This window comes from Etheostoma cragini, chromosome 20 (assembly GCF_013103735.1).
Source record: "Etheostoma cragini isolate CJK2018 chromosome 20, CSU_Ecrag_1.0, whole genome shotgun sequence".
Lineage (NCBI taxonomy): Eukaryota > Metazoa > Chordata > Actinopteri > Perciformes > Percidae > Etheostoma > Etheostoma cragini.
In genome coordinates, this window is record NC_048426.1 from 1,370,431 (window position 1) to 1,384,261 (window position 13,831).

Sequence of the window (13,831 nt, forward strand, 5' to 3'; positions counted from 1 at the left end):
CCCCCCCCCCCCCCCCCCCCCTTTGCTCAGTTTTGCTCAATCTTACATGATATATTTTACTTTCCCTGTATAAAAATATTTTCTTTTCTTGTGGAATTCCACTACTACAACACTTCTGTATGTTACATTTTTGTAATTCTCTTCCACTTTTGCATGTCCTATGGCATACATCTATATTTACTATATTTTTTACTAACAACAAGTAACGTTGTTTAATCTGAAAGCAGTCACTCGTATTTATGAATGCGCAGATAATACCATAAGCTCTGCAGTTTTTTTTGTACTGGAGCTTGATTTTATCTAATTGTTTTTCATTTCTGGCCTACAAATGTACCGTTTTTGGTTCATTCTCTTTAGTTTCATAGCGTAGTTTTCTGCTGCAGCGGGCAGCTGTTTCCAGCGATAAAACAAGGTGATAAACCAACTGTGCGCCACATGCTGTGTTGGGAACTGTAGCTGTTGTACGCCTGTATGTTGTTTTTTTTAGAGACATTGCACGTAACACTGACCTGTTCCATTAAACCATGAATTGAATTTCTATTATCTCTACATGTCTTATCTCTACATGTCTACATGTCTAATCTAATAAAAGTGATCAACATAGGCCTATATTCAAATATATTTTTCAATACATGATATATACTGAAAAATGCAACTGAGATGGAGTGCATTGTGAATTTGTGTGAAGCAGAAACAAGGGTGACTGAGTGTGTGTGTTTGATGTTGATGTGGGGAGTTTTTTGCATGCCAGGACCCTTCATAAACCCTTCGCTCCCTTTCTTAAAATGGCCAACTGTTCGTCGAATCCGAACCCTTTCATTGCCCCCAACGCGTGCTCACGGGGCAACCTTCCCCCCCCGCCCATCAACGCCATACAAACGCACACGTTCACAATCCATACTTACACATGCCGACATACATAACATTCACACTCACGCACACACTCACAAATTCACGCTGTGCTCAGATATGCCGCAGTGCGTTGATTAGCCCAATGCACACACACAAGCACATCGCAACATACATCTGCCACACACATACACACACAAAGACGTCACACTCCTCAGTTGGGGCTTACTCTATTGGCTGGTCTTAACTGCTTTGTAGTATTTTTAGGCCTGTTATTCTTGGGCCTGTCCTGGCAGGCCACTGGGAGGGTATATAAACCTCCCCCCCTGCAACAGGGGACCACTGAGTACACACAGTGGAAACATCTCTGCCCGACACTCCAGAAAAAAACACCCAGCAAGCATTTTCAATCCTCTCAGGGTGAGTAAAAGCTTCCGCCACTTTTAGAGACGTAGCGACAGTTCAACCTACCTAGACTGTGTGTAAATCTGACATAAATCTGCATTTTGAAGAGTTACCATTAGCAATGTAGTAGTATATAGTAAAATGCTGTGTGGTTTTGAGAGGGGAATACATATCATGATTATATGTTATCATTGGGACTGGATTGAGTCTGGATGAGTGGTGATAACCTTATGGTATCCTTTGGGACGTTTGCTGTAGTCTCACTCCAGGAGGACCGGAGGTCAGGGTCGGCTGCAGCACAGTGTAGTGCCCACGGAGCTGATAAGGCTTAGGAGCCTGCTGAAGGACACTTGAGTTGGGCAGATACCAGAACGTACAACTTTATTGTCAAATTACACTGTTATTTGCATTGCAATCCCAAACTGCTCCGCTTGAAGAAAAAAAAAGTACATAGAGTTAGAGAACAACACATGTAGTACAACATTTTTTTTAAATATCAGCAGGCGAGACAAAGAAACATGTTTCATGATATCCTCGGATCCAGACCTTAAAGGTAAAGCAATGGCACGCATGTTTTAGGCTACAACATTTGTTACATGCAACAAACATCTCCTCACTATCTGCTAGCTGCCTGTCCCCAGAACACACTGTAAATAATATCTAGTCACTATCTGCTAGCTGCCTGTTCCGAGAACACACTGTAAAAAACATCTCCTCACTATCTGCTAGCTGCCTGTTTCGAGAACACACTGTAAAAAACATCTCCTCACTATCTGCTAGCTGCCTGTTCCGAAAACACTCTGTAAAAAACAACTCCTCACTATCTGCTAGCTGCCTGTTCCGAGAACACACTGTAAAAAACATCTCCTCACTATCTACTAGCTGCCTGTCCCCAGAACACACTGTAAAAAACATCTCCTCACTATCTGCTAGCTGCCTGTCCCGAGAACACACTGAAAAAATATCTTGTCAGTGGTGCGGAAGCACAGAAGGGAGGGGATGAGGAGGTGGGAGGGGAGATCTAGTCTCGTTTTGTTTGAGAATACTTCAAACTTTATCTTCTGCATTTTGATGATGGCACAAAACTCATTTTAATAAAAAAAGGCCATCCTCATCACTTAGAGCACCTTCAATTGGCTGTTCACAAGTTTAGGATTGGGCATCAAGAACCGATTGGTACTTGGAATCGTTTAATAAATCACGATTGCAGTGGAATTCCTTCATTGTTGGAATTGTTTGGAGGATTTGGTTTCAAATCCAATCATTGGTTCCGTATTTAACATGCGTTAGTTTTGGTTTCCGTAGCAGCCAGGAGCTTGTTGGGTTGCAACCTTGGCCGCTCTAGTCTGGCTTTATTTTACGTTGAAAAAGCTCTGGAAAACTGCAACCCACCAATGCATGAAAATGAAACTTTCCTTTTTTTTGTAAAATATGCATGTGACGCGTTTCAATCAATAAGAACTACAATCGAAAGGAAGAATTGAAATTGGAGTCAGATTCGTTAAAATCCAAATGATGGCCAACCCTACACATTTCTGAGGCATGTTGAGTCCGTCCATCATTCTGTCTGCAGGTCCATCACACACACACACACACACACACACACACAAACGGAGCTAGAAGGTCATCCTAATCCGGTGAAGGCTTGGACTTTGCGCTGTTTGCTGTGACAGTGACTAATCATTTCAACCTTTTGCGTTCATTTCCGGTCATGAATAGACATGATATAATTGCCAATTCATCACTGTCTTACACAGAATAGTACTGTATAGAATATACTTTCTACTTCTCTCAGTGCCGCAAGTGCAAGAGGGCTTGCACATGCCCCCCAGTATGTAGAAGAGGTAGATTTGTTCCCCCTTTAAAAATGAATGAAAGACATTCCTACTCCCCAAATGAGGCAAAAATATTTTTCAGGGGCCTCGTACGGAAAAAGTAAGTGTGTGTACGGCTACATTGGGCTTAAAAATACACATGGCCTTAACAAGGTATCATTGTCTAACAGATTTGTAGTCGAGAAGTACACAATACCCAAAAAGAACCATCCCGAAACACATGTGATATGTAACAATTTCCCCTTTTCACCATAAATGTATGCATAAAAAGGCAGAAATTGTTGCATAAAGATTCACCAGAACGCAGGAAGTGAAGATGCTTAAACCTTTCCAGGGAGGCAGTTATGATGTGACCCCCCCCCCCCCCCCCCCATGTATTGTTTTCGTTGCGTGTGTCTCATTGTAACCTATTGAACAAGGTACTGAAGCCCTACAGGACTAAAGATTTTGGCTAAAAATAACTCAAAGAAAATGGCTGCTGTCTTTTGACTAGTATCTATCTTCTCTTTGATCAGGACGCCATGCTTCCAGCATGATGTCAGCTACAGTTGCAACTCAGAAGTTCTCTTTCCCCTTCTCCTGTGCGGGTTCTGCACGCCTCTCTCAGCCAGACGAGGGGATCCAGAAGGGATGCGTGCAGGTGAAGGCCCTGGAGCTTCATGACCTGCAGGAAAAACCAATCTTGAGCGAAGCGAGCCCTGCTGCTGTTGTAGGAGCTCTGGTACAGAATAAGAACCATGCCCAGGAGAGTCCAAAGCCTCCTCCTGCGGGGTACAAGGCAGCTGCCCGGGTCCAGCAGGTCAGGTCTGATCATGCTGTGGTCCCCAGGCAGAGTGTGTTTGAGAAACTGACCGTTGAAAGTGAAGATCAGCGTCCCGCGGCAAAGAGACAGCTGTCGTCTGAGAGCGCAGCCAGGACCATCACCGTGGTGAAGAAGAGTGCAGTAAGGAAGGACGCGGAGGAACACAGGGACCTGAGACCCAGAGCACACCTAGGGAAGAGCGCGTCGCCGTACCCTGTGGCGCTAGGGAAGAGGAGGCGTCGAAAGGACCTCTTTACCAACACTGAGGTCTTCCACAGGGTCGATTCCCATGTCATCAGGACAGGAACAGAGGTGACGACACACATATAGCAAAACATCAGTGTTTCCCCCCTAGTGTACGGCAAGTCTGGCGGACCACCGGGTCTATGTTGCCCCCCACAGGCCTAAGGGAATTTTTTAGTAATGTATTTTTCAAAGTTAGGTCTTTTTGGCAAAAAAAAAAAGACATTTGCCACTTGGCTAAACAACCTTTCTGGGGGAAACCCTGATCCTGGAATAACATAATATTAGGGCTGGGTATTGTTCAAAAATACTGGTACCGATACCAATATCATGACTTCAATACCGGTTCCTCTTCCTTCGAATACCAATTTAGTACCCCAAAAAAAGAGATTTTCCAGCCTGCATATACAACGTAATGTTAGACAGCCAATCAGCAGCATTACTAGATCTTGGTAAAAGAATGCTGTGTGCTTATTGGTTTACTGACACAGATTTGATTTACTCCTTAGGTGTTGAAATTAGGTATTGATACTCATTACTTTAGACCTAAAAAAATACTGATTGAACTTGGTACCCAGCCCTCCATAACATAAGACGTGCTCACATTTTTACTGCTGCCAGCCAAAGTGCAAATCTATTTACCATTCAATCGGAAAAAATTTCATTAATGAATCTTTAACAATGACTTACATCGATACTTAAATCTTGTGTTGTCTTCCCATCGACCATGAAAACAACAACTTTTAGTTTTACTGGGTCAGAATTTCAAATTCAAATGATTTTTATTTAACAGTAAGAGTGCTGTTTTCACGTTTCCCAACGCTTTATTCACTTCATTTTCACTATTTTTGTTGATTTATTTTTCTTCAAATGCTAAAAAACTGAATGAACACCCTAATTCAATGAAAGTAGTGAACTGATAATTTATCTGACTTGTGAATAGCGTTCCACGATCCACGTTATTTCTGATATATAAACATTTCGAAAATGGGTCAAATTTCACCCAAGGACGACAGGAGAGCTAAATAAAAAGGGCCAAAGCTAACTAACAAGACAAAACAAAAAGACAAAACAGATATGGGTGTTTGTGTCCCTGAGCTCTGCAAGACTAAATATTGAGGAATGAGAACATCTTCTGATTTACTGCAGTTAATACCCCGGCTCTCAGGCCCGTCCTTGAGCTTGGATGAGTAACCGGATTTGTTCAATGCACGGAATGACACGGAAAGATGCTGTCAAAAAGGATGACGCAGTGTGATGAGAAAAACACTTGAATGAAATGTTTTGATGCTGGGATTGTGAAAATACAAAGACTTCATCTTTGGATACAAATACAGAATATATATATATACACACACAGTATGTATATATGACTATTTACATTGTAGATGATCACTGAAGGCATCAAAACTATGAATGAACACATATGGAATTATGGATTATGGAAAGTGTGAAATAACTGAAAACATGTATTTATATTCTAGTTTCTTCAAAGTAGCCCCCCTTTGCTTTTTTGATAGCGCTGCAAACCCTTGGGGTTCAGGTAGTCACCTGAAATGGTTTTCACTTCCCAGGTGGGCCTCGTCTGCAGAAGTCAGGTTGATACACAGCCGACAGCCTATTGGACAACTGTTAGAAATCACATTATGGCAAGAACCAATCAGCTAAGTAAAGAGTAACAAGTGACCGCCATGACTTTAAGAAATGAACATCAGTCGGTCCGGAAAACTGCGAAAACTTTCAATGTGTACCCAAGTGCAGTCGCAAAAACCATCAGGCGCTGCAACAAAACTGGCTCACATGAGGACCGCCCCAGGAAAGGAAGACCAAGAATCCCCTCTGCTGCTGAGGATAAGTTCATCTGAGTCACCAGCATCAGAAATCACAAGTTAACATCAGCTCAGATTAGAGACCAGATGAATACCACACAGAGTTCTAGCAGTTCATATCATCAGCAAAGGGTGGCTACTTTAAAGAAAGTAGAATATAAGACATATTTTAGTTATTTTACACTTTTTTGTTGAGTACATAATGCCACGTGTTCATTCCTAGTTTTGATGCCTTCAGTGCTGATCTACAATGTACATAGTCATGAAAATAAAGGAAACGCATTGAATGAGAAGGTGGTTTCAAACGATTGGCCTAAACTGTATGTATATATATATATATATACACACATGATATAAATATATTTTATCTAACGGTTAATACTTTTTTTGTGTGCGTGGTCTGCAGCTGAAGGAGAAGTGTGTGTATGATGTGAAGACGATAGTCCAGAGCATCATCCAAGGAGCCAGAAATGAGCTGGAGAGGCTGCGTGCCATCTGGGTCTGGCTGTGCCACAACATCGGTGGGTATTTGACTGAACTCTATGTACGTTGCATGTAAATCATAGTGTTCTGTAGCATGCCGGGGCGGGGCTAGAAGGGAGCCCCCCCCCGCCCCAACACATTGGGTTAAAGTGCTGTCAATCTGACATTGTGAATTTTAGAATCAGTCTATGTTTTCGAGCAGGTGTTGTATTGTTTGGCAATAAAAGGACTGTTGTGTTCGTAGAGTATGACGTGAGTGGGTACCTTGGCCGCTCACAGAAGCTGAGCTCCCCAGAGGAGGTGATCGCCGCTGGCCGGGGCGTTTGCTGCGGCTACGCCAGCCTCTGCGCAGAGATGTGCAGGTAAACACCAAAAATTCATCCATCTTTATTCAGGTAGCACATTTCGTAGAGGTTAGTGCAGTTCAAAGGGCTTCTTCTCTACGGAGCCCTGGAGGTGACATGGAGGGGAAGCCTTAATGTTCGTTGGATTTGTGAGATCTCACAAATAAAAACTCGACAACAATGTCCATTGTAACACTTCACTTTGGCATGTATTAATTAGTAATGCTTATCAAAATAAATGCTGGCTGTGTTTTGACCGCCATGTAATCATATCATAAATTTCATGTCACAATATAAATCATGTGAAAATAACAACAACAACAGATAACAGCTAGACTAGAAACTAGATGAAATAGACAGAATAAGGAAAAGTAAAGTAAAATTGATAAGGGCTATAAAAAGATGTAAAATACTAATAAGAGATGAAATGAAAGAGTATCCTATTACAATGTAGAAACAATAAAATAATGTAAATATTTTCTATAAATCATTCTTAATCAAAGGCTTGGCTGAATGTAAGTTTATGTTCAACATTTTTACTAAAAACATATGGTGACACAACAGATATAGAAATAATTTCCCCCTGAGGTTATATTGAAAGACATTTTCTTGCGGGACAAACCCTAAAATCCCTTCGACAAATACGTGCACCTAAATCTTTTAATATAGCTAAGGAAAAAACTCTTACTGTATACAGAGGAAAGCATGTTGCATAATATGATTCCATATTGCGGGTCCTGTCCTGAGTTTTTCATCATCTAGACATCAGAACAGTGTTTGGTGATTTAAGCCCCCAGCGTCGCCTTCCAGGCAGCAATGGTTACGGTTAGGTGCCTTAAAGTCAACGGTTGCAGCACTGCCTGGAAGGGTGGTGATGGTGCAGTGGATATGACACACAGTGTTGGGCAAGTTACTTCCAAAATGTAATACTTTATATATTGCTAGTAACTGTCATTTTTGAGTAATTAGTTATATTACAACATTACTGTCTCTAAATTGTAATGTGTTACACTACTTTTGGATTACTTTTGACATACTTTCACCAAAATAACAGCGGAAGTTTGACTTGGCAGCTAGCGTGTGAATTTCACTACCGGATCAATAAAAGAAATACATTAGTCTTTATCCACTTTAATACATCATAGATTATTCCTAATATTTTTTACACTAGTCAAGTAGGAGAAAATGAAAATACTCAATTAAAAGTACCTTAAAGTTGTATTGAAGTACGGCGTTGTTGTAAAATGTTTTTTAAGCACTTGAAAAAGAAATTCATGTTGTTTAGTTTAAAACTAAAGTTGTCTAAACTAAATGATGCGTTCAAATGCGTTGTAACTCGCGTTACTGAGATTGATACGAGTGTAATACTACCAACATTTTATTAGTAATGTGTTATATTAATACGTTAAAGCAAAAAGCAATACATTACTGTAATTGTGTTACTTTTGTAACGCGTTACTTCCAACACTGATGACACGTACCTTCGGTCTGGGAGACCACGGTTCAATTCCCACTGTACTACTACATCAAAAGTGTCCCAGAGCAAGACACTCAACCAGCTAAATGTAACGTAACGTAATGTAATGTAACGTAAAGTAAAGTCAACGAGGTCTCACTCAAAGCAGTAAGCCCTCATTCTATTGCCATTCATTCAGTATTGTGCTGCATTCTGTATCCTTGGCCCCTTCCAAGTTCAAGATAAACATTTCTATTATAAATAATGTGCAAGGAACTGATTGTGTTCAAGATTCAATCAGCAGCACAAACAATAACCTTGAATTGGAGCTGTACGGACACAGGGATCTAAAACAAAAGGCAGTTAGCGTGCTCTGTTTGGTGTGTGTTTACAGAGAGGTCGGCGTCGAGTGCCAAGAAGTGCCGGGCCACAGTAAAGGCATCGGGTACCTTCAGGGTCAGAGCCTCAAGCATGTGAAATCCGATCACCTGTGGAACTCTGTGCTTCTGGGAGGACAGTGGTTCCTATTGGACGCCTGCTGGGGAGCAGGACGAGTAGATATGGAACGTGAAAGCTTCGTCAAAAGGTTTGCAAAAGGAAGAGCGTCCCCCCTCCCCCGCACATTCTCCATTCAGTGGTATTGTAGTGTTAGAAAGATTTTCTGTGAAATAAGTCCAACATTTTGAATTAGTTCTTCTCCAGCAGCGAGTCGAGTCTCGAACCAGTCTGTTGTCTCCATCTGTTCCCCCCAAGGTTTGATGATTTCTATTTCCTAACGGACCCAGAGGAGTTCATAGATTCACACTTCCCTGATGAGGAGAAATGGCAGCTCCTGGACTCGCCCGTCCCCCTGGGGGAGTTTGAGAGGAGGGTCTTCAAGACCTCCGCCTTCTTCACCATGGGGCTCAGGCTAATTCAGCCTCATCAGTTTCACATGGTCACAGGTCGGTCTGGGATTCCACAAGGCCTGCAAATGTATAAATCCTCCTGTTTTAACACAAATTGATGCACTCACAAAAAAAAAAACCAAGATGAAATTAGATTCTGTTCATATTATTTGTCCAAGAAAGAGGTTTGGAGTATGAAAGTATTTGCTTCTTTCAATCTTACATTTCGGTCTTTTCAATATAAAAAGAAATCATCTTAAAAGTAAATTCTGATTTCCTTTTCAGATGATGGCGAAGCAAATGTGTCCCTCAGCTTCTCCAGGCCAACCACTTTTACCTACGAGATCACACAGCACCAGGACCTCCTCCATTGTGGCGTTCCGGAGCAGAAAGAGTCCAGCAACTCCTCCTTTGGCCTTCTGACGGTCTCCCATCGGAGCATGAAGCTGCAGCTCCTGCCGCCTGCAAGCGGCGTGTACGATGTGAAGGTGTTTGCCCGGCCTGAAGCAGCCACCACGGCTATGATTTGGGTCTGCTCCTTCACGGTGGAGTGTCCGATCCCCAGGGCCAGGGAGGAGATCCCAGAGAACCCCTTCTTGTCTTGGGGCCTGCAGCCTGCAGCAGGGTCCCTGGGCATAACTGGCAGCAGCCAGGGCAGCAAGGCTGCTGAGGTGGAAGACGGTGTCTACGAGTTGGCGCTGAAGACGTCCAGGCCTTTGATGGTGCTGTGTGAACTGGTCCACCCAGAGCTGGAAGCTGCTGTAGCCAAGCGCTGCCTGGCTTCTCAGATTCAACCGGATGCCCTGACCTGCCACGTCCTGTGTCCCTCGCGTGGCTTCTACCGGCTGTCAGTGTTCGTGCGAGACTATGAGAAAACACAAGTCAAGTTCCAGAATGCTGCGAACTTCCTGTTGCACTGCAAAGGGAACGTGGTCCGTCCGGACGAGCTCTTCCCTCCCCACCTGGGCACGGCGTGCGGGCCGGGGACCCGCACGTCCGAGGCGGGGCTGTCCAAATTCAGCCACACGGCGGCGCTGGTGAGCACCCAGCAAGGCAAGTGCAACATCACCTTCCACAACCAGCGGGACCTTGAGCTTCACACGGTGCTCAGCCGGGAAGAGGACAAAACGGCAGCCGTCCCGCTATCACGGCACCTTTTCTGCACATACACAGACAGCAAGGTGACGGTGAGCGTCAGCCTGCCCGATGCCGGGGTGTATCGGCTGGGGCTGTATGCTAAGATCACCCCTGGTGGAGATTTCAGCCCAATGTGTGACTTTGTCCTGAGGAACAGCTGTAATCAGCCTGGTCTTCCGTTCCCCTGCGTCTACTCAGCCTGGAGGAAAGGCTCTGTGCTCTTCGAGCCCCGCGTGGGCCTGCTGGAGCCCCTCTCGTGGGTCCGCTTCAGGGTGAGGGTCCCCGGGGCCCAGAGAGTGAGCGTGATGGGAGAGACGCGAACTGATCTGAAACTGAATAAGAGCAGAGTCTGGGAGGGGGAGGTTTTCAGCGGAAACGGTCTCCAACAACTGAAACTGGCTGCGACGTCAGGAGAGTCTAGTGACATGGCTGTTTTGATGACCTTTGACATCAAGCAGTTGGAGAAATAAGTGTGAAAAAGAGAGGACGACGGATTAACCGTCTAATGATTTGGACTACTGCAAACGAGACCGAGGTCGAAAATATTTGCAAATAATGTGAGCCGATCTTTCAGGTTTAACTAAGTCATTGTCAAGTGGATGGAAATTGAATTTGAAATATTGTGAATGTATAAACTTTTTAACATTAACGCGATCCAAATGCAATTCAAAATGTACCTGGCAATTGTTTGGATTTTTTTGAAAGCTATTATTTGATCCAAGTAGTATTCAATACAAACATTGTGCTCAGCAAAATCAGACTAATCAAGAGTGCATTTGTGCTATATATATATCTATACATATATAAATGTATTGTTTTAAATGTAAACCTGCATTATGGTATTATAGTTGTCCAAAAGCATGCAATAAAAAAATACTGTGAAAAGATCTAAATCTGGACTCCTCTTTTCTTTTTTCCTCCCCCCACCCCCCCCCCCAGTCACAGTTGTGCCCCATTGCATTAATGCGGTGCTATATGCTTATGAATGGTCTTGAAACATTTGTTTAGGTTAAAAGTTTTTATTTTAATTGTTGAAAAAAAGGGTTAAGACCACTAAACTTAATCAAGATATCCAGAAAGATGGGCGCCTGGGTAGCTCACCTGGTTGAGGGCGCCAGAGCCTCAGTCCTCGATGCAGCGGCCGTAGGTTCGGTTGTAATCTGCTCCACATGTCATTCCCCTTCTTTCTGCCCTTTCACGTGTATGCTGTCCTGTCACAAATAAAGGCCTAAAATGCCAAGAATATACAATAAAAAAATCCTAGAAAATTTCACTCAAAACCTGCTCAAAAGTACTATGTACAATGTCATTGAGACACAGCTTGATTGTTTTTTTACAATTCATTTTATTCATAATTGATAACTATTTTAGAAAAAAACCACTCACATTCACACTCATTTGCATTGTTTATTAGGCACACCAATACAGTACTGCAATAAATTCTACTTTAATAAGGGTTATAATTTGAAGGATTTAGCTTTTTGATACTTTGTTGCCTTACAACTAAGATGTTAGGAATTTGTCGCAGTGTGCTCATTACAAAATAACAGAAATCATCACAGGACAGTCAACACCCATTAAAACATGTACTGTAGACACAACCCCCCTCCCCACGCATATGTTATACCCATTATAAAAAGGGAAAAAGGGAAAAAGTAGAGTGCCAAAAGTACAAGTCAGTGCAGTTGGTGGGTTATAAAGTGGTATAAAGTGTACTGCTGAACTGTGTTCCATTATTTAGCCTACCCTCACTGATGTAAATGAGGCTGACAAAATAAAAAAAAACAATTGGCAGAATACCGCCATCCATTTGAATCAACACCTCACTAAAACTGAACAATAGAACCTTTCTGAAGGTAGGATTTACTGCAGGAATGCTCTATTAAGACTGCATTACTTTTAGCTAGGCATACTGTACGTAATAAACTGACAACTGAGGGTAGAACGGTCAAGGCTGAGGACACCAGAACTTGCAACTTATTGGATTCTTCACTTTAATTATAAGCCCCCCACATCCCACCTAATACAGGTGGCTGTAGAGTGCACTATTGTTGCAGTGACCTGGGCCCACGGTGCAGGATTTGGCAGACGCCAGTGAGAGTGATGAGTGTTTACATGTGGCTGTCATAATAGCCCACAAATAGCCCTGGCTCACTGCCTCAGTAAAAATACAATAGAGGGGCATGGAGGAGCTAAAAGGGCGGTTAATGGTAGAAGCGATATGGTGAGAGTGTGTTAAGTGTATCTGGGGGTTGGGTGGGGGGTCTTGCCTTGAATCGCTGGGGAGAAACTGGCGGCACTGGTGGCGGGGGGGAGGCGAGGAAACGCTGATGTCAGAGGTGAGCCATGTGGAGCGTTCTATCTGCCTGGCAACAAAATCAGGAGACAGACACGCACACACAAACAAACACGCACACACACACAAGCTTCCTTTTTAAACACCCACATAAACAAACTTCCTTTCTTTTAATAAAGACACACACACACACACACACAGGGCTAAAACTGTGGATTCCTCGCATTCTCTTGACACAATTTCAGCCATTTGTTCTTAGCGTTAACAGCTGGATACAAGAACAAACATTGATCAACCATATAAATATTTAATGGATTACGTGGTGCAATAAAAACAACAATTGGATTATAAAAGCATCAGTCACAGGAAAAAAAAACTAAAGTTACAGTAGTTTTGTGCAAATGCAATTCAGTTTTTGCTTACTTTCCGCGAACACCCTTAAAACAAAATGTGGAAGTCAGTTTGGCACTTTTGAAGTTCTTTTTTTTTTCTTTCTTGTCATTACAATAGCGACCATAAGAAGTTTTTTCCTTTTAGTTTGGACGGCGTGTAGATAATGGAGAAGAAATGAGCCCTTGCTTAACCCCCCCCAGATCTAGTTCTGCCATCACAACATGAAACTCAACTTGAATCGTTACGGTTACTTGACATGAATACTAAAACAGCCGAGGTGTTTTTTTTATACACGGCTGGTGGCGTGTGGCTACAGACAGAAGATATTAAACACAATTTCACCCCCATCTCCTTCTATCACATTTGGGTTTTATAGGGCAAATATGTAATCTCAGGTATGGAAATAATAAATACACCTGAGCAAATTCCTCTCGCTGTCTGTGAGGACTGTGTGGGTGAAGAGTCTGATTCCCTTTTAACCCCGCTGGGACAGAACAGCTCAAACAATTAGTCCCCTGAGGCTTGAGAAATATTTGGACAGTTAAAAATCCATTTCCAAGCCGCTTTCTCCAATAAGCACAAAAACACCTCAAAATGATCCACTTCTTCAAGAAGTGCGTACATTCCACACGGATGGCCCTTTTAAATATGGAGCCAATCTTTAAACCTAGAAAAAGAACAAAAACCTCCCATACTGCGTTATCACATTGCAGTACAAGAACACTACATTTCCCCCTTTGTATAAAACCAATTAACACCAAACTTCGTTTTTGTCCTATAACTTCAGCTACAAAATGGCTAGCTTCCACATACAGGATGAAGACACCAGGGTGCTCAGTTTGCCAGAGAGCTACGTAGCAGTCACACCAAGA

The 13,831-nt window shown here is 42.8% G+C and overlaps 1 protein-coding gene across 1 annotated transcript; it reads left to right on the forward strand.

The window, feature by feature from the left end:
- Positions 1 to 1,174: 1,174 nt before the first annotated feature.
- On the forward strand, positions 1,175 to 10,747 carry ky (kyphoscoliosis peptidase). The gene is made up of 7 exons (XM_034857843.1): positions 1,175 to 1,269; positions 3,605 to 4,203; positions 6,370 to 6,484; positions 6,691 to 6,808; positions 8,641 to 8,832; positions 9,000 to 9,190; positions 9,419 to 10,747. Exons 2-7 carry the CDS (start codon positions 3,622 to 3,624, stop codon positions 10,738 to 10,740), a joined length of 2,520 nt encoding a protein of 839 aa, XP_034713734.1. The 5' UTR covers positions 1,175 to 1,269; positions 3,605 to 3,621; the 3' UTR covers positions 10,741 to 10,747.
- The last annotated feature ends 3,084 nt before the right edge of the window (positions 10,748 to 13,831 follow it).